Genomic DNA, 21,806 nt, shown 5'->3' with positions numbered 1-21,806 from the left:
TCTATATTACTTTGTGTCCTGAGAGAGAGCTCCGTTACACCGTACTTTAGTCTATATTACTTTGTGTCCTGAGATAGAGCTCTGTTACACTGTACTTTAGTCTATATTACTTTGTGTCCTGAGAGAGAGCTCTGTTACACTGTCCTGAGAGAGAGCTCTGTTACAGCTTAAATTGTGTCCTGAGAGAGAGCTCCGTTACACCGTACTTTAGTCTATATCACTTTGTGTCCTGAGAGAGAGCTCTGTTACACCGTACTTTAGTCTATATTACTTTGTGACCTGAGAGAGAGCTCCGTTACACCGTACTTTAGTCTGTATTACTTTGTGTCCTGAGAGAGAGCTCCGTTACACCGTACTTTAGTCTATATTACGTTGTGTCCTGAGAGAGAGCTCCGTTACACCGTACTTTAGTCTATATTACTTTGTGTCCTGAGAGAGAGCTCCGTTGCACCGTACTTTAGTCTATATTACTTTGTGTCCTGAGAGAGAGCTCCGTTGCACCGTTCTTTAGTCTGTATTATTTTGTGTCCTGAGAGAGAGCTCCGTTACACCGTACTTTAGTCTATATTACTTTGTAACCTGAGCGAGAGCTCCGTTACACCGTACTTTAGTCTATATTACTTTGTGTCCTGAGAGAGAGCTCCGTTACACCGTACTTTAGTCTATATTACTTTGTGTCCTGAGAGAGAGCTCCGTTACGTCGTACTTTAGTCTATATTACTTTGTGTCCTGAGAGAGAGCTCTGTTACACTGTCCTGAGAGAGAGCTCTGTTACAGCTTACTTTGTGTCCTGAGAGAGAGCTCTGTTACAGCTTAATTTGTGTCCTGAGAGAGAGCTCCGTCACACCGTACTTTAGTCTATATTCATTTGTGTCCTGAGAGAGAAAGCTCCGTTACACTGTACTTTAGTCTATATCACTTTGTGACCTGAGAGAGAGCTCCGTTACACAGTATTTAAGTTTATATTACTTTGTGTCCTGAGAGAGAGCTCAGTTACACCGTTCTTTACTCTATATTACTTTGTGTCCTGAGAGAGAGCTCCGTTACACCGTACTTTAGTCTATATTACTTTGTGTCCTGAGAGAGAGCTCTGTTGCACCGTACTTTAGTCTATATTACTTTGTGTCCTGAGAGAGAGCTCCGTTACACCGTACTTTAGTCTATATTACTTTGTGACCTGTGTGAGAGCTCTGTTACACCGTACTTTAGTCTATATTACAATGTGTCCTGAGAGAGAGCTCTGTTACACTGTCCTGAGAGAGAGCTCTGTTACAGCTTACTTTGTGTCCTGAGAGAGAGCTCCATTACACCGTACTTTAGTCTATATTACTTTGTGTCCTGAGATAGAGCTCTGTTACACCGTACTTAAGTCTATATTACTTTGTGTCCTGAGAGTGAGCTCCGTTACACCGTACTTTAGTCTATATTACTTTGTGTCCTGAGAGTGAGCTCTGTTACACTGTACTTTAGTCTATATTACTTTGTGTCCTGAGAGAGAGCTCTGTTACACTGTGCTGAGAGAGAGCTCTGTTACAGCTTAAATTGTGTCCTGAGAGAGAGCTCCATTACTCCGTACTTTAGTCTATATCACTTTGTGTCCTGAGAGAGAGCTCCGTTACACCGTACTTTAGTCTATATTACTTTGTGACCTGAGAGAGAGCTCCGTTACACCGTACTTTAGTCTGTATTACTTTGTGTCCTGAGAGAGAGCTCCGTTACACCGTACTTTAGTCTATATTACTTTGTGTCCTGAGAGAGAGCTCCGTTACACCGTACTTTAGTCTATATTACTTTGTGTCCTGAGAGAGAGCTCCGTTGCACCGTACTTTAGTCTATATTACTTTGTGTCCTGAGAGAGAGCTCCGTTGCACCGTACTTTAGTCTATATTACTTTGTGTCCTGAGAGAGAGCTCCGTTACACCGTACTTTAGTCTATATTACTTTGTAACCTGAGAGAGAGCTCCGTTACACCGTACTTTAGTCTATATTACTTTGTGTCCTGAGAGAGAGCTCTGTTACACCGTACTTTAGTCTATATTACTTTGTGTCCTGAGAGAGAGCTCCGTTACACCGTACTTTAGTCTATATTACTTTGTGTCCTGAGAGAGAGCTCCGTTACATCGTACTTTAGTCTATATTACTTTCTGTCCTGAGAGAGAGCTCCGTTACACCGTACTTTAGTCTATATTACTTTGTGTCCTGAGAGAGAGCTCCGTTACACCATACTTTAATCTATATCACTTTGTGACCTGAGAGAGAGCTCCGTTACACAGTACTTTAGTCTATATCACTTTGTGTCCTGAGAGAGAGCTCCGTTACACCGTTCTTTACTCTATATTACTTTGTGTCCTGAGAGAGAGCTCCGTTACACCGTACTTTAGTCTATATTACTTTGAGTCCTGTGAGAGAGCTCCGTTACACCGTACTTTAGTCTATATTACTTTGTGTCCTGAGAGAGAGCTCTGTTACACTGTCCTGAGAGAGAGCTCTGTTACAGCTTACTTTGTGTCCTGAGAGAGAGCTCTGTTACAGCTTACTTTGTGTCCTGAGAGAGAGCTCCGTCACACCGTACTTTAGTCTATATTCATTTGTGTCCTGAGAGAGAGAGCTCCGTTACACTGTACTTTAGTCTATATCACTTTGTGACCTGAGAGAGAGCTCCGTTACACAGTAGTTTAGTCTATATTACTTTGTGTCCTGAGAGAGAGCTCAGTTACACCGTTCTTTACTCTATATTACTTTGTGTCCTGAGAGAGAGCTCCGTTACACCGTACTTTAGTCTATATTACTTTGTGTCCTGAGAGAGAGAGCTCTGTTACACCGTACTTTAGTCTATATTACTTTGTGTCCTGAGAGAGAGCTCCGTTACACCGTACTTTAGTCTATATTACTTTGTGACCTGTGTGAGAGCTCTGTTACACTGTACTTTAGTCTATATTACTTTGTGACCTGTGTGAGAGCTCTGTTAGAGTGTACTTTAGTCTATATTACTTTGTGTCCTGAGAGAGAGCTCTGTTACACTGTACTTTAGTCTATATTACTTTGTGACCTCTGTGAGAGCTCTGTTACACTGTACTTTAGTCTATATTACTTTGTGACCTGTTTGAGAGCTCTGTTACACTGTACTTTAGTCTATATTATTTTGTGACCTTTCTGAGAGCTCTGTTACACTGTACTTTAGTCTATATTACTTTGTGACCTGTGTGAGAGCTCTGTTACACTGTACTTTAGTCTATATTACTTTGTGTCCTCAGAGAGAGCTCTGTTACACCGTACTTTAGTCTATATTACTTTGTGTCCTCAGAGAGAGCTCTGTTATACTGTACTTTAGTCTATATTACTTTGTGTCAAGAGAGAGGCTGAGCAGTCTAAATATCGAGTTTTTAATTTCGAACTACAAGTATATCGAGTTGTAAATATCTTAGGTAAAGAATATCGAAGTCAAGAATATCGATGGACAGAATATAGACCCCAAGGTAAGTATTATCGAAGTTAATAATATCGAAGTCATTAATATAGATGTAAGTAATATCGTAATCAAAAATTTCGATGCCAAGAATATCGATATTTTATTAGTGTAATGTATTTTAATATGTATTTTATTTGTATGTTAAAGATTATTGTAATGTATTTTAATACATTTAAAAATAAATGTTTAGAGATTAATAATTATTTAAAATATAATTTAGCGTTTTAGTATCAGAGCGGGTTGTGGGTTTATAGGGGAATAGGGTGGGAAGTAATTTAATTATAATTAATTAATGTATTGTTTAATTGGTATTTATGATTAATTAATTGTTAATTAATTACTTATTGTTAATTAAATATATTAATTGATTAATTAATTGTTAATTAATTATTAATTGTAAATTGATTTTATTATTTGGTTAATTATATAAGTTATAATTAGTTTAATATTAATATTTATTTATTGGTATTGTTAATTAATTAATTGTTAATTACTAATTAATTGGTGATTTAATTTTATTAAGTGATTAATTGATGATTAAATTAATTATGTGAATTTTTATGTGTAGTGGGTTGTGGGTTTATAGGGGAATAGGGTGGGATGTAATTACATTCAAATAATTACTGATAATTTTTATTTATTTGTAATTACTAATAATTAATTGTTAATTAATTATTAATTGGTATTTAATTGTTATTAGTACATTAAATATAGTAAATAAAAATAATGTATTATTCCATGTTATTTGTTGTTATTGCTAATTAATGTATTGTTAATTAATAATTAATTTGTGAATAATTGTAATTTGGTAGTTAATATGTATAAATTTGTAAATAATAAGTATATTAATTATAAAGAATGTATTATTAATTGTAAATAATAGATAAACTGATATTTAAATGTATTGTGTATTTTGTATGTGTAGTGTGTTGTGTATTAAAGGGGGAATAGTGTGGGATGTAATTTAAAGTTATTTATATAAATATTTATTTTAAATAATTGGTATTTAATAATACATATTTTGTAAATTAATTATTAATATGCTATTTTTTTATAACTAATTATTTAATTGGTTATTATGTTTATAGAATCCCTATGCTATCCAGTGCTTTCCCAACTGTTTTACTATCTGGAGTTGGAATAGTAATTTTTAACCCTACGCTATCCAGCGCTTTCCCTACTGTTTCACTTACTGGAGTGGGAATAGTAATTTGTACCCCTACGCTATCCAGCGTTTTCACTACTGTTGCACTCTCTGGAGTGGGAATAGTAATTTTTACTCCTACGCTATCCAACGCTTTCCCTTCTGTTGGACTCACTGGAGTGGGAATAGTAATTTTTACCCTTACGCTATCCAACGCTTTCCCTACTATTGCACTCTCTGGAGTTGGAATAGTAATTTTTACCCCTACGCTATCCAACGCTTTCCCTTCTGTTGCACTCTTTGGAGTTGGAATAGTAATTTTTACCCCTACGCTATCCAGCGCTTTCCCTACTGTTTCACTTACTGGAGTGGGAATAGTAATTTGTACCCCTACGCTATCCAACGCTTTCCCTACTGTTGCACTCTCTGGAGTTGGAATAGTAATTTTTACCCCTACGCTATCCAGCGCTTTTCCTACTGTTGCACTCTCTGGAGTTGGAATAGTAATTTTTACCCCTACGCTATCCAGATCTTTCCCTACTGTTTCACTTACTGGAGTGGGAATAGTAATTTTTACCCCTACGCTATCCAGCGCTTTTCCTACTGTTTCACTTACTGGAGTGGGAATAGTAATTTGTACCCCTACGCTATCCAGCATTTTCACTACTGTTGCACTCTCTGGAGTGGGAATAGTAATTTTTACCCCTACGCTATCCAACGCTTTCCCTACTGTTGGATTCACTGGAGTGGGAATAGTAACTTTAACTCCTACGCTATCCAACGTTTTCCCTACTATTACTCTCTCTGGAGTTGGAATAGTAATTCTTTTCCCTACGCTATCCAACACTTTCCCTACTGTTGCACTCTCTGGAGTGGGAATAGTAATTTTTACCCTTACGCTATCCAATGCTTTCCCTACTATTGCACTCTCTGGAGTGGGAATAGTAATTTTTACCCCTACGCTATCCAACGCTTTCCCTACTGTTGCACTCTCTGGAGTTGGAATAGTAATTTTTACCCCTACGCTATCCAGTGCTTTTCCTACTGTTGCACTCTCTGGAGTTGGAATAGTAATTTTTACCCCTACGCTATCCAGCGCTTTTCCTACTGTTGCACTCTCTGGAGTTGGAATAGTAATTTTTACCTTTACGCTATCCAACGCTTTCCCTACTATTGCACTCTCTGGAGTTGGAATAGTAATTTTAACCCTACGCTATCCAACGCTTTCCCTACTGTTGCACTCTTTGGAGTTGGAATAGTAATTTTTACCCCTACGGTATCCAACATTTTCCTTACTGTTGTTTTTGTTGGAGTTGGACTAGTAGTTTTATTGTGTCTGATATTTCATATGTTTTGTATTATTTTTGCTATTGTAATATATCATTAATAATAAAAATTATTCACATTAAAAATATTGATTATTATTTGCTATATGTAATTATTAAATATTTATTAATGTTATTATTTTATGTGTATAGATGTATTGGTAATTTTTAAAAATATGTAATAATTTATACGTTACAGAAATTATTAGTAAAATTAATTATTAAGTAAGTATATATATTATATATTATATGTATATGTTTAATTAAAGTTTTATTAAATTATATATATTAATTATACATTTTAAATATTATACAATATATTTTATTATGTTTATTTAATTTCTAAGTATTATTTGGTTTATTTTACATATATTTTTAAAGTAAAATAAAAACGATATTTTTAATAACGATATTTTTGACATCGATATTTAATTTTCGATATTTTTGTACTTACCATGTAGATAGGATGTCGATATTCTTGACATCGATATTTTTGTTGCGATATATTTGTAGGTCGATTTTCTGTCTGTCGAAATTATGTCATACAACCAAGAGAGAGAGCTCTGTTACACCGTACTTTAGTCTATATTACTTTGTGACCTGTGTGAGAACTCTGTTACACTGTACTTTAGTCTATATTACTTTGTGTCCTCAGAGAGAGCTCCGTTACACTGTACTTTAGTCTATATTACTTTGTGTCCTCAGAGAGAGCTCTGTTACACTGTACTTTAGTCTATATTACTTTGTGTCCTGAGAGAGAGCTCTGTTACACTGTACTTTAGTCTATATTACTTTGTGACCTGTGTGAGAGCTCTGTTACACTGTACTTTAGTCTATATTACTTTGTGTCCTCAGAGAGAGCTCTGTTACACCGTACTTTAGTCTATATTACTTTGTGTCCTGAGAGAGAGCTCTGTTACACTGTACTTTAGTCTATATTACTTCGTGTCAAGAGGGAGAGCTCTGTTACACCGTACTTTAGTCTATATTACTTTGTGACCTGTGTGAGAACTCTGTTACACTGTACTTTAGTCTATATTACTTTGTGTCCTGAGAGAGAGCTCTGTTTCACTGTACTTTAGTCTATATTACTTTGTGTCCTCAGAGAGAGCTCCGTTACACTGTACTTTAGTCTATATTACTTTGTGTCCTCAGAGAGAGCTCTATAAAACCAGAGACACTGGGTCTTTTTCATGCATGTTGTTGTGTGGGCCACCAGCCTTTCTGTTCTGTCTCACCATACTCCATCAATTTTTATTGTTAAATGTTCTTGGAGTGCGAAAAGGTGTGATCCATGAGGTTCGGCTTCTCACGAACACTCTTCCTTTTAAAAGTTCTGGGTTTTTCTACTGAAATTGGTAGTCTTGGGGAGCTGTGAAACTTGGAAAACATTACAATTCAAATTGGTCAGGCCTGAGAGTAATAAACTAACACTCATACAAACCAAGACATGTTGTAAATGTATTCCTACCGGTAACTTTTTTCCACACCGAATGCATGAGTGATTCTAGATTAAATTTATATGTTCTATATTCATGACTTGTTTTTAATTTCTTCTGGTGTTGTAAATGTTTCCATTTCAGAAATGGGCAGTAGGTTAGTGGCCTGGCATAAGCATGTCAAGAGAGCCCGATCTCACTTATGGCATTTTTAGCCCACTATCGTCACAAACGGGTGATTGATAATTTTTTGTCACATTAGTGTGACTTTTTTTTTCTACAGCATTAAGCTATCACTTAAAGTGTCAAACATAAGGCATTGAAATGCCACAAATAAGAACATTGACAACAGAAAAATGTCGCACTTACACCAACTGAAAACTTGGCAGCTGTGCCTACTGACTGATCTCATGTGAAGTTCTGGGGTTCTATGAACCCGTTTCCTGCGTGGAGGGGAGGGAGGGAGAGAGGGAGAGAGAGAGATAGAGATGTTTGTTAAACCTCTTTGGTGAGAGTCGGAGTACTGGGACCGGCGGACTCCATTTTGTTTGACCCCTACGTTATTGTATCAGTTGACTGACTGTTGAGTTATGGCCGCTTGCTTCCCATACTATCTCTCTGAGAAGCCTTTCACGGCTCACCCGTGCTACCCTGAGAGTCAAGTGCACAAAGGCTTGTAGTTGGCCCAGTGTAAGAGCCAGAGTAGGACGGACCCCAGGGCACCAGAGGCAAATGCCTCACTCACCAGGGTTGAGGCCCAGGGGCGCCCCACCACAGACTGTCTCTTATAGCCGCTTAAAAGGAAGTGCTCTTCAGTACCATGGCTGGTGTGCCTTAGCTACCGGGGCACTCATTTATTTTTATATTTCTGCCCTTTTTTGTTTTGCATATTACATGTTTGAAGACCAAAATAATACAAACATGGCACACTTTCCAAGGGCAGACCTATGGGCTTGCCAATGCTTGTTTCTCCTTGCTATGCCTCTCTTCAGGCTCAGCGCTGTGGAGTTGGTTTCAGCCAGAGCGGCTCCGGTTGAAAGACTGCGGAGCCTCCAGGAATCTGCGCTCTGTGCTGGACACTCGCGAGACCTGCATTTGCTTGTGTATCTGTGTGAGGTGTTGTGAATGGTGGACCAGACCCCGGTACTGTGGAGTCAAAGTGCATGTTACCAAGAGGTTTGCGTCTGAATAGAGACAACGTACGAGCTGCTGGGTACGCCCCAGTGCTGCAATAGGTAGTAGCTGAGCTACTTCAGAGGGCAAGTGTTGGCTCATGGTTGAAAGTAGAGTTCTTTTCAAGGGGAGGGTCATCACCCATGGGGCTGTCGATCAAAGGAAGTCCGGCTTCAAGGCGCCAACATACCAGGAATACAAAATGTCACCCAAATGATGCAGTTGAAGTGGATAACACACAATCACTAGGAAATACTTTTTTTAAGTCACATCTCAATCGGGAACTCAAGACCACCAATGGAATGAATCTTTGGCCTCCAGTTCAAGAGTTGGCTTTTCAATTTAATTTTAAAGATAAAACCACGCAGTAGAATGGTACAAAGAGGAGGGAACAAGACCCCACAGTTTAGCAAGCGACACTCTGACATTTACTGCCCTCTGTCTCCACCTGGCATTTAGGAGTGGAAATTTGCAGTCTTCGTGCGGAACAAGCAAGCTTATGTAGTAAATTTCCCACCACTCGCTTCCCAAACTTCAGCTAATTTGACCTGGAGGGTAATGATCTTAGCATCCATTCAGCGCCATCCTTGGCTGCAATATGAACCCCTTTCTGTGACAATAAATGACAAGCGAAGTATGATATTAATTTGTAAAGTGGGCGTTGCATTTTGAAATTTGCATCACCACACATGCCTTGTTCCTGATATGTATTTGTCAATGAAGGACTGGTGCGGTGCATACAGTGCTTTGTGATCATGGGGAAAGTAGGTTTTTAAAGCTGCTGTAAACTTCTTTCCTATTCCCTGTTTCTTATTTTTACTTGATATATAAATGAAGTTGTGTGATAAATTATAAAGTAATGAAATCCCAGCATGCACTGCAGTGTTGGAACCTACCCAAGCATGTTGAGTCACACTTTGTTTCTGAGGATAGGTTGGTGTCAAGTGTGGTATTTTTAAATCTATGGATGACGGCCTCAAGCATTCTACCCAACCCATAAACGCCTGTTTGTCTTTGCCTCCCACCAGCTCTTCCACATCGATTTTGGCCACTTCCTGGACCACAAGAAGAAGAAGTTTGGCTACAAGAGGGAGCGCGTCCCGTTTGTACTGACCCAGGACTTCCTGATTGTCATTAGCAAAGGGCTTCCGGAGTACACCAAGACCAAGGAGTTTGAGAGGTCAGATACTTAAGGGCAAGGAGTTCCATGTGCAGCTCCCACCGTACATGCATGACTACTAGTTGGAACATAGGAATCCCCCAGTGCTGCTGAGGAATTGCATATTAATGTTCTAATTGGTTAACTGCAGTTCTGAGCCATAAAACATTAACCCCACAGAACGTTAGTTAGCACCAGCAGCGAGGGCCTCCCACCCACAGAACGTTAGCTAGCACCAGCAGCGAGGGCCTCCCACCCACAGAACGTTAGCTAGCACCAGCAGCGAGGGCCTCCCACCCACAGAACGTTAGCTAGCACCAGCAGCGAGGGCCTCCCACCCACAGAACGTTAGCCTGCACCAGCAGCGAGGGCTTCCCACCCACAGAACGTTAGCTAGCACCAGCAGCGAGGGCCTCCCACCCACAGAACGTTAGCTAGCACCAGCAGCGAGGGCCTCCCACCCACAGAACGTTAGCTAGCACCAGCAGCGAGGGCCTCCCACCCACAGAACGTTAGCTAGCACCAGCAGCGAGGGCCTCCCACCCACAGAACGTTAGCTAGCACCAGCAGCGAGGGCCTCCCACCCACATAACGTTAGCTAGCACCAGCAGCGAGGGCCTCCCACCCACAGAACGTTAGCCTGCACCAGCAGCGAGGGCTTCCCACCCACAGAACGTTGGCTAGCACCAGCAGCAACGGCCTCCCACCCACAGAACGTTAGCTAGCACCAGCAGCGAGGGCCTCCCACCCACAGAACGTTAGCTAGCACCAGCAGCGAGGGCCTCCCACCCACAGAACGTTAGCTAGCACCCGCAGCGAGGGCCTCCCACCCACAGAACGTTAGCTAGCACCAGCAGCGAGGGCCTCCCACCCACAGAACGTTAGCTAGCACCCGCAGCGAGGGCCTCCCACCCACAGAACGTTAGCTAGCACCAGCAGCGAGGGCCTCCCACCCACAGAACGTTAGCTAGCACCAGCAGCGAGGGCCTCCCACCCACAGAACGTTAGCTAGCACCAGCAGCGAGGGCCTCCCACCCACAGAACGTTAGCTAGCACCAGCAGCGAGGGCCTCCCACCCACAGAACGTTAGCTAGCACCAGCAGCGAGGGCCTCCCACCCACAGAACGTTAGCTAGCACCAGCAGCGAGGGTCTCCCACCCACAGAACGTTAGCTAGCACCTGCAGCGAGGGCCTCCCACCCACAGTGTATTTTGTGAAACCTCCAGAATGGCACCTTTGTGTCCCAGTAGATTATGTGGATTCTTCAGAGAGACATGATTCAAGTCCATTAGATCAGTGGAGTCCTGACCTTTCATTCCCAGTAGTAGATTACACAGAGTGCGCAGAATTAAAGCATTCATCTCCAGTAGAATATATGGAGAGTCCAGATTTAAAGCATTCATGGGCAGTACATTATATGGGGTTTCAGGGATTAAATTATTCATCCGCATTCTTTGACAGTAGTAGATTATTTGGAGGGGGCTCCAGAATTAAAGAATTTATCAGCAGCAGACTAAATGGAGAATATACTTAAACGGCTTCAGCCACCTCTCTTCATCCATTGGTCTCTTGTTCTATTATTCACATTTTGCTTTCACCCACTGCACCATACAGCATGGGGCAGTGGTGCAGCTTATACTGAACTTCACTTTGAGTGACAGCATTTTGTTCTCTCCTAATAAACACAACCGCACACAAGGTAGTTCCCTTCAATTCCAACGCTTTCTGTTTTTACTTCACAATTACTTCAGTTTTGCCTGTGTTTAGAGACTGAGGTGAAAGCAGAACATTTTACACCAGATGTGAGCACAGGCCACACTCCACGCATTATCAATTCCTGTCTCCTGCCAGTGTCCTTTGTTTATCTGACTGCTGGTATTTCACAGCATAAGATTGTGTCCATTTGAAACTGTTCTGTATTAAGTGATCCTCTTTTTACTATGCTTTTTTACACAGACCAAGAGCTTCAATATTAATCATGTGAATTCATAAGTGGAAAATTATTCAGAACACATTTATTCTGGTCTCCATTTCAACAATTGCACTTTATTTAACTTAGCCCAGGAAGAAAAAGTAACATTTTGTTCTTTCATTCGTACTTAATTTCTTTCTCTCTTCCCTATTTTGTTTCTTTCCTTCCTTCCTTTCATTTTTTTATTTTCATTTTCTTTCTTACTTTTCATTTTTCTATTTTCTTTCTTTCGCTTGTTCGTTCTTTTTTTTTCGATTTCTTCCTCTTCCTTTCTTTGCTTCTTGTTTCGTCTTTTATTCTTTCCATTTTTCTTTGAATTCTTACTGCCGTATCTACTTTCTTTTCATCCTTTTTTCTTTCTATCCTTCTCTTTCCTCCTTACACTCTATACTTCCTTTTTCATTTTTCCTACTTTCTTGCTTTCCTGCTTTACCTCTTTTCTTCTTTATTGTTTTTCTTTCCTTTTTTTCGGTCTATCCTTCTTCTTTCTTTTCTTTCTTCCCCTTTTTCTTTTTTCATTGTTTAATGTATTTTCTTTCTTCCCTTTGTTTTCTCCTTTCTTTCTTTCCTTTCCTTTCTTTTGTGTCTTTCTTTCCTTTCCTTTCTTTTTCTCTTTCTTTCTTTCCTTTTTTCCTTCCTTGTCTTTTTCTCCATTTATTTCATTTTCCTTTCTATTTTCTGACTTTTCTTCCTTCTTTCTTTCCTTTTTTCCTTCTTTCTTGTTTTATCTTTCTTTTTGAATTTCCTTATTTCTCTTTCTGTCCTTTTTCTTCTTTTTTCTGTTTTCCGTTCTTTCCTTCTTTGTTTCTTTTCTCTGTTTGCTTTTCTGTGTTACCTCTTTCTTTTTCCTTTCCTTTTCTTTTTCCTTTCTTTCTGTTTTTTCATTTTTTTTCCACTTCTTTGTTGCTTTCCTTTAGCTCTTTTTCCTTTCTTTCCTTTTTTCTCTCCAGTCCTGAATTCTTGTCCTTTCTCATTTTTTCTTTCTCTCAAATTCTTTCTTCTGCCTTTCTTTCTTCACTTTTTTTGTTCTTCTTTCTTTCACCTTTCTTTGTTTCCTTTTATTTATTTATTTCTTTGCTGCTTTCCTCCTTTCCCTGTTATGTTTTCCTATCATTTTTCTTCCTATGTTTTAATTCGTTCTTCTTTACATTCTCTCTTTTCCTTTCTCTTTTTCTTTGTTTCCTTCCTTTTTCTTTGTTTCCTTTTATGTTGTTGTCCTTAATTCTTCTTTGTTTCCTTCTATGTTACATTCCTTCTTTGTTGCTTTCCTTCTTTTTTCTTGTTCCTTTTTACTTTCTATTTTCTTTCTTCCTTTTTATTATTCCCCTTTCATTTTTCCATTTCGAATCTTTCTTTCTTTTTTGTTGTTTCTTCCCTTTTGTTGCATTCCATCTTTAGTTTCCCTTTCTTTCATTTTTTCTATTTTCTTTCTTCCTTTTCTTTCCTCTTTTATCTTTCCATTTATATTCTTTCTTTCCTTTTGCTTTCTTTCTCTTTCTTCTTTATATATTTCTACATTTCCTTCTTAGTTGCTTTCCCTCTTTTTCCTTTCTATCATTTTTCTCTCCATCTGGGAATTCTTTCTCTCGTTCTCTTTTTCTTTCTTTCTAACTTTGTTGCTTTCTTTCCCTTGTCGTTCTTTGCTTCTCTGTTGCTTTCCTTCTCTTTTTCTTTCTTTCCCGTTTCCTTTCTATTTACTTTCCTTACTTTTTCTGTCCTTCTTTTTCCTTTCCATTTCTAATCTTTCTTTCTTTCCTTCCTTCCCTTCTTTGTTGCTGTCCTTTTTTGTTGCTTTCCCTCTTTCTTTGAATCCTTTCTTTCTCTTTCCGTATTTCTTTCCTTTTTTTCTTTTCTGTCTTTCCTTCTCTTTTTCTTTAAATTTTTGAATTTCTTTTGGCTGACAGCCAATGGTAGACAAATTCGCTTTATTTTAGGTCTTGGTTAACCAAGACCTTTGGATTTTACTAAATGTATGCTTATGACATATTTACTTATAGAGGTTTCAGCCACAATTCATCCATTGTGTCATTCAAATTTTTCTGTGACCCACTTGAGCATACATCCAAGAGCAATGTGTCAGCTCACTTGAGCCGTTGCTTGACTTATCTTTGAGTTACGGCATGCTCCCCTTTCACACGGATCACATACACACACGTAGTTCCTTTCAGTGACAGGGAGTACTATGGTAATGTGTCCCTTTTTGAGACCAAACAGCATTTTTAGCTTTAGTCAATGTTTTATATTTAGATTGAAAAATGCCTGGCAGCTTTTCAAACTATAAAGGTTTATAAAAAGCATAACAAAACAAGAATTGCCAAAAGGCTGGCGAACAACGCCAGACCTTTTGGCTTTGCCAATGCTTGTGTTAGGACTTCTGTCGGAGCTCATGTTTGAGCTTGACTCTGGTATGGCCATTCTGCTGGCTGTTGATTTTGACATGGTGGGACTCCTGACCCCATCAGGTGGGGAGGGGAGACCATCCATTTCTTACAAGAGGTTAGCAACATCTTAGGGACAGTCATGCCGGATATGAAAAAAAGGCAATAACATAATTGAAGGGCTATAATGAAGGCTCCATTGCCATTCAACCTGCATTTGACATAGAAACAAAAAGCTGGGCAAGTCCAATAACCCCAAGACCCAGGGCTGTATCACTACAGCAAGCAAGATGGTTTCCTCAGTGAACCATTTTGCTTGCTATACAGAAACAAAAAGAGGGTTTAGCTGTGCCTTCTGTGCTCACCTTTCTCCTCACCAGTTTCTATTATCTTTGCTTCAGCATTCCACTCTTCTTGCTTTTCTGCATTTTTATCGAGCACTTTCCACGAACCCTCTTTTTTCTTCTAACACCTCAGAAGTCCCTGATGTTTCTCATTCCAGAGCAGAACCCGATTCCACCCACTTTTCTAAGCAGTTACCTGCTTTTCCTCTGTCAGTTTCAGTACTTCCTGCTTCTTACAGTTCCCTGAACTTCTACATTCCCTTCTTCCTGGCCACTTCCTGTTTTCTCACTGAGCAGTCCCCGTCCCCCCCTTGACTTTTCTTTTTCTTTGCACTTCATTCTCTTCTTGCTTTATACAGTCTACCCTTGTCAAGACGGCAGCTTTCCCTTCCCTGCTTCGCTTCATCTCTCAGTCTCCTGTCTCTGAAGTGCTCTCTTCATCCCCCCTTTGAAGAGATTGTACAGCTGTGGACCGGGACTCGGGCAGCGAGGCTTGGTGATTTGTGAACATCGAATGGTGACTTATTTGAGGAATTCATAAAAGGCATCATGGCACTTTTGGTAAACCCTGTCACAGGCTTCTGCATACCCCACTGAGGCCAGGGCCCTTTCTCTTACCCAGTCTTGCTTTTTTACCAATCACCAACTATAGACATTCTAGTGAGTTGCTTCATTTGATAACGTCAGCTGGGATTTTGAGATGTGTCATTAGTCAGTGGATGGTCCCTTTAATGTTCTGAAGATGGCTAGAGAAGCCTGCCTAGTGGTCCTAGCAGGTGTTAGAAGCCATGAACATCAAGGGATGGTAACAGAGCAGGCCACGCGAAGACTGCCTATCATAACAACTATGGGGCATTTTTACAAGGGCATTATCTCAGCTTTTTTGGCTTAAAAAGCCAAAAAAGCAGAGATAAAAATATCGCCCTATTTTCAAGAGGGTGCTAACATGCATAATCGCATGTTAGCACCCTTTTTCCCCAACGCCTCCCTTTGCATCTCTAATGAGATGCAAAGTGGGCGTCACTGGGCGTTCCCCGGATGGACTACCTTGCAAATATCGCTGATGTTCACATCGCGATATTTACAAGGCAGCTCACATGATATTAGCACACATTAGATTTTGGCGAAAATGGCCGTTTTCGCCAAAAACTAACGTCTGCTAAAATCCAGACTTACCTATGCTTTACATAGGGGGTGGATTATGCTGACACGACCACAGGGTCGTATCAGCAAGGTTATCGCCGTTTTGCAGGGAACATCGCTAGAAAACCAGCGATGTTCCTTGCAAAACGGAGATAACCTCGCTATCTCTGAAATTTTTATCGCCCTGGAGAAACGCTTAATAACACGCTACCAGGACGATACATTCCAGAGATAACCTGCGATAAAAAAGTTATCGCTACACACGGCCAGCGATAATTATCGCTGGCCGTTGATAATATGCCCCTGTGATGTTTTGTAGTGTCAACTATTAAGGCACACCAATGAGCTTCTGTTGTGTTTTCTTTGATGTGGCTTGTGCATCATTCACACGTGTTTATACTACATTGCCTTTATCCCTTGTCCCAGGTTTCAAGAGATGTGTTACAAGGCCTACCTGGCAATCCGTCAGCACGCCAACCTCTTCATCAACCTCTTCTCCATGATGCTGGGATCCGGCATGCCTGAGCTGCAGTCCTTTGATGACATTGCCTACCTACGCAAGACACTGGCTCTGGACAAGACTGAGCAGGAGGCCCTGGAGTACTTCACCAAGCAGATGAACGATGCCCATCATGGTGGCTGGACCACCAAGATGGACTGGATCTTCCACACCATCCGCCACATGCCCCTGACCGAGGGTGGGCACGATTAGCACACAGTGGAAGGTGACCACCACCAGATTCCATCCAAAAACACAGACCTTGCTCCTTTGTGGAGAATGGCCAGCATGTGTTCTACAGTGTCTTTCAGGCTGCGTTTCCTCAGCAGCCTGGACTGGGGTCGTCAGTGAACAGCACAGCCAGCGTCTAGCACTTTCGAGAGGAAGATAATGCTGCACTAAAGCGCAGGTCCATCGGGGTGCAAATTGAGGGAATGAGGATTTACATTCTTCGGATCTAGTGTGATTTAACCTCACAGAAGGTGCTAGGACAGTAAGTCAGATGTTAAAGTGGTCTTCTATATTAGATACCCCTGAAGGCAGTGCACACGGAGTCGCCTCAGTGACGATACATCAGCAATTAAGAGATTTGCTGATGTCCAGAAGGCTCTACAAATTCTCTAGGGTGCTGGATTTAAAATGAAATGTCTTCTTTGTGAGATTCGTATGTGCATTTACACCTTTTAGACGTTTCTGTGTTTATAGGATTTATATTTGCCTTGCATTGCCTCCAACTACGATGGTGCCCTATACCGCATCCGGTTCAATGAAGGATATTGGAGTTTTCAGTCCACATAAAGCGTCTACTCTTTAGCCAGGGTAATGTAAAGACTTTCTGGTGTTTGAATAAACATTGCTTGCAGATGGTGCGGGGGGGGGGGGAGTTGAAAAGGAGATCTGTTCAAGAGGACGAGCTTGGGCTTTGGGGTGGACTCCAACCTGAAATGGAAGTCCTACGCAAGTCTAAGGAACTGCAGATGCAGCAAGAGAATGACTAGAATGTAGATTGTGTTGGCGCTTACTGGATATCTAGACTCCATGTAAGGGGACAATGCTGTGGAAGGAGCAGGAAAAGCAAGTGATGGGGAACTTTAATCTAGAAGCGTGAATAACTCTACCACAAAAAGAGAGCTGTGTAGAACTAGGGGAACACAAATACTGAGAAGAAACACTGACCCGTGAAGGAGAAGTGATATTGCACTAAGTATCCATTGCCAGCCGCCAAGGTGGAATGGATGAAAGTTTTGTTTTCTTTTTCCTCTGAGAGTCAGTTGGGTGAAACGAGTGGACCAAAGACTGGCACGGAGAGGAGAACTGTTTCCTTAATGACCGCCTGTATCGGGGAAGCTCAGGCACTGTCGTCGCAAGGGGCAGATGGATGCAGGTGATTGGGCAAGAATTACAGACACTTTCATCTTTGAACTGGATGGTTTTAAGTGAGGTGAGGATTGCAAGGTGTTAAACATTTCAACGATGGATGCCTCAAGCGATAGAAGGTAAATCAGACTCCGATTCTTCCAGTACTGGGTGGCCTAGGAGAGTCACCTCTAGCGCTGGGTGGGTGCTGGGCATTGGCACAACAGTACATACCCTTTTGAGGTGTCTGTGCAGAGCTGTGTATGATGCCAGTGTTTCAAGGGCAGGAGATGCTGAGATTCACTGGCTGAGCTCGGGTTTGGTCCCAGTGCTAGAGTAGTAGAGGTTGTGCACGAGCAGAGCTGTGAGTGAGGACCAGCAGAAGGATAGCCGCATTCCTCGATTGCAGGAGGCAATTGCATTCGCAGACCTATAGGCACGTCCCAGTATTGAAAATGGGTGGGTGGGGTACTGGATGCCAGCACTAAATTGTAGTAACAGAGCGGAGTAGGAAGTCGGAGAGCAGGGAGTGCTGCAGAGCCAGATTCAGGTGCAAGTGTGTTCCAGTACTAAAATAGCAAGGGGTTCTTCAGGGCAGGATTGAGATGTTAGTAGAGCTCTGTGGGTCCAGTTGTAGAATAGCAGGGCAGGAATGGGGTGCATTGGTAGGACTCTGTGTGCCACCGTGCTAGAATAGCAGGTCGTACTGCAGGCGTAGGATTAAGGTGGGTTAGTAGGGCTCTGTGGGTCCAGTTCTAGAATAGCAGGGCAGGAATGGGGTGCATTGGTAGGACTCTGTGTGTCACCGTACTAGAATAGCAGGTCGTACTGCGGATTGAGGTGGGTTAGTAGGGCTCTGTGGGTCCAGTTCTAGAATAGCAGGGCAGGAGTGAGGTGCATGGCAGAGGTGTGTGTAGGGGACCAGATACTTGGTTAGCCGGGATGCTGCAAGCAAAGTGAGAGCCATTGCTAGGTGCGAGTGGTGGTCCTGGGACAAGTGGAGAGCCTGCAGGGGAGAGCGAATGTGAATAAAAAACATCTGGGCAGTATGGGGCGCATCCTGTTTAAAGAGGCAGCTGAGGGTCCACTCTGGGCCCTGGTTCCATCTTAGATTTAGGCTTTGCCGTGGAGGTCCAGGTGGTGAAGAATTGACTTCTGTAATAGTGGTCCGGCTGTTGTGCAGTGACCATTGATAATAAATGTGACGCTAATGCAGCACCCAAAGGCAATGGAAAGATCATGGGAGCATGCTGACAGAAACAGGTGAAATGTTTTACTGCTGATCAAGAATAGCGCTGGACAGCAATAAGGGAAATTGGGAAGAGTTGGAGTATTTGTATCTGGCTTTACATACAGTGACAATACAGAGGGTTGTGGGAAAATTAGTAAAGCGAAAATAAAGAAGTGAGTACTAGAAAGTAAGGGGCAGTTACATTACAACAAGCGAAAAAAACGTGTTCACTATGTGGCTCGATGTTAAATTATTGTACAAAGACAGTAAAGGACACAGTATACTTCTCTTGTGGAAGGAAGTGGACCTATCTGGTGGGAAGAATAGTGGTGAGTCCAGTAGTGAAAACAAAATCGTAAGCACACCCGCCCATCTGGCGAGCTATTGGCCAGTATCTGTTCTCCTTCGTCTGGCCAAACTGATTTAAAAAGCTGCTGTTGCTCAGGCAATTTGTTTGGGTCCACCTGAGCGTAATATCTTGGGATATCACGGAACAGAGGTTGTCCTCATTAAGTAGTGGATTACCTGTGTGGGAAGATTGTGATTGTGTTGAGTCACATGTTTGGTTAGACTTGACTAGGCATTCGATGCCGTAGATCACTTTATACTGATCTCCATAATGTTTGATTTTGCACAAGCTGTGTCTCTGTCCCCTTATCGACTCTTCCTGGGAAGTCTGCAATGTGCAGCATCACAAGGGTCCACTCTTCCCTCTCTTTAAAAAAAAAAAATGAATTTCTCTTGCCTTTTCTCAAACTAATCCATTTATTCAGTATGCTGTCTTGTAAATTTGCGTGTTTATGGTTTGTCAAGCATGCGGACCCTTTCTCTCGCTCAAAGATGTCCCTGCGACATTTTATTATCAAGCTTCAATTCTTTCTGTAAGTCGAAGCCAAACAGAAGTCTCCAATTAGGATACCAACGGTGTGTCTGCCCTTGGCGCAAGCTGTGCCTCCAGAACCCACCTTAGGTTCTGCTCCAATGTCTGAGCTGAGTTCCAATCCGGCACCAAGATCTATGCCGCTCCCTGCAACATTGACACTGTTGCCAGAGGACTACCCTGTTCCTATCATCCTTTCGGACTCTAAGCTGAATCCATCTTGGCCCCAGTCATGTCTTGGAACCGTAACAACCCACCTGCCCCAGTCCATTCAGAATCAGACAAAACCATGCCTTTATCTCATAGCCTCCCAAGTGATCCAACAACTTATTGGTTTGGACTCTGACGAGAGGCAATCTGCCTTCAGGGATGATAACGGTGATGAGGAGGAGTTTTTTCCTTACCATGGTAAGAATGACAACGTATTTCTGGGTTTCTAAGATGCCTGTGGGTTGGACACTTCTCTGGAGAGTGGGTTGTGTTTTCCCACTGGACCAGCGACAGAAGAAGTGTCGCCTTCATCATGGTGATGAGACGCGTGGCAGTGGTTTCAGACTTGCAGTACCCATTGTGGTGGCTAAAACGAATGTTCTTCCAACGTTTTACAACCTGGGCAAACATCATCAGAACTTTTACTTCTATTCAATGAGGCCCTACAGACACCCTCATGGGCACCTGGTCTAAGCCCAATCCCAGCACCAGTCAACCCTGATTTTCTCACACAGCACCCTAAACCAGAGAGTTTGGCAGTTGAGGTTTCCACTAGTAGCGTGCAACCCAACTCTTTCCCCATGACTACTCCCGACAGTCGAAATGACTGGGATTTTTGGGAAGTGGATGTTTTCCTTGGTCAGCTTAACCATCTGTTCAGTCAATGCCATAAGCTTGCTGGGGAGCTACGCAAATGCATTTTTAGGACATTGCTGGGGAGATCCTGCAGGCAGTGTCCGAGGAATTTTATACCAATTTGGTTCATACAGTCCAAGATGATCAGGACGCTGCTAAGTATATTATCCGCTCTGGATTGAACATCACACTTGTGCTTGGATGATTTTAGTTGATTGTATCTCACCCAGTTATTGTGAAGGCCGATGTTGTACGGGGGCAGGGAAGAGCACAGAAAAAAGGGAAAAAATACACCCAATCCTGGTCTTCACAAGTTACCACTACTGCTACTTACCAACAGAAAGTAATTAGAGTAAAACAGTACAGCTGACCTCTGGTGTGTTTCCTGTACCTGGCCAAAGGGAGTTGGGAAACAACTAATAACTGTTGTTGGAGTCACCGACTCTGTTAGACCCCAAAGGTTGGCATGTGCACTGCTGCAATGTGTGTATGACACAGTAAGTGAATCCTACAGCTCACCGCAAACAAAGTGAGTTCCTCTTTTCCCAAGTACCCTCCAGGCTTCTTGGCAGCGACACAAGGTGCAACCTGTTCCAACAGCAGGGGCCGAGCAGCAGAAGTCTTGCTCTGTACTTCCTTGAAAGGGCTCCAAGGCTCTGCTATCGAGGCTTAAATGAGCTTCACATTCTCAGAGCTACAGTCCGAACATTCAGCCAGTCGTTAGGGAATAAGCTGCTTAGTCCAATGGGCATGGAGCTTACATCAGGGGCACAGGCCCTCAGGAAGAGCTTCATTATGGTGCTAGCATTACTGACTGTGGGAACTTATCCAAGGATTTTGTCCCCGTTTCATTTCTTGTCCCGTATGTGAAGAAGTGAGGCTCACAGGAGCAGGGTATTCCTGCAGACCAAGGGCTAAATTAGGAAGGCATCTCTCGAGAGATAGGATTTTTCAGATATCGTACAGCATGCTCCATGTTTGTCCTTTCTGTGACTCTGTCAGGAAATGTGTCGACCAATGGCCGCGGCGATGGCTCGATGGCAGAGTTTAGCTCCAAGGCCAGCAGCGTCCATGAAGTTGCTATCCAAACTGCAAAGCGTTCAGATCGTTTGCCAGATGGGAATTTGTTGAAGAGACTCCTTCGACCATCAACTTGGAATAAGAAACTGTAAAACTGTGCCAAATTTGAAAGCAACTCTTTCCCCTTGAGATTCCTTTCCCTGTTGCCATCAGCACTCTCCTGGGAAAGTGTTTGGGTCCACTTGAAGAATTCCGCATACGCGTCTGATCCATCATGTATGGATTGTATTTTCCTTTCGGTGATGTTGATAGAGCTTTGAACATCCAAGACTCTGAAAAGGAAGTCTGTATACACATATCAAAATAAATCTATATATATTTTTAAATGCAGAAACCACAGTATGACGTGTTGGGGTATGTGCAAAAAC

The 21,806-nt window shown here is 41.9% G+C and overlaps 1 protein-coding gene across 2 annotated transcripts in view; it reads left to right on the top strand.

The window, feature by feature from the left end:
- LOC146782982 (phosphatidylinositol 4,5-bisphosphate 3-kinase catalytic subunit alpha isoform-like) overlaps positions 1–17,029 on the top strand; it is a 247,975-nt gene extending 230,946 nt beyond the window's left edge. For both annotated transcript variants that reach the window (XM_085639316.1, XM_085639315.1), the window contains 2 exons: positions 9,579–9,730; positions 15,973–17,029. In XM_085639316.1, coding sequence (XP_085495442.1) covers positions 9,579–9,730; positions 15,973–16,258 — 438 coding nt within the window. In that variant the 3' untranslated portion in view covers positions 16,259–17,029. The remainder of the gene's footprint in view (positions 1–9,578; positions 9,731–15,972) is intronic.
- Positions 17,030–21,806: the final 4,777 nt, after the last annotated feature.

This window comes from Triturus cristatus, chromosome 12, assembly GCF_964204655.1.
Source record: "Triturus cristatus chromosome 12, aTriCri1.1, whole genome shotgun sequence".
NCBI lineage: Eukaryota > Metazoa > Chordata > Amphibia > Caudata > Salamandridae > Triturus > Triturus cristatus.
Note: the sequence above shows the minus strand (reverse complement) of the source record. Positions and strands in the feature narration are given on the sequence as shown.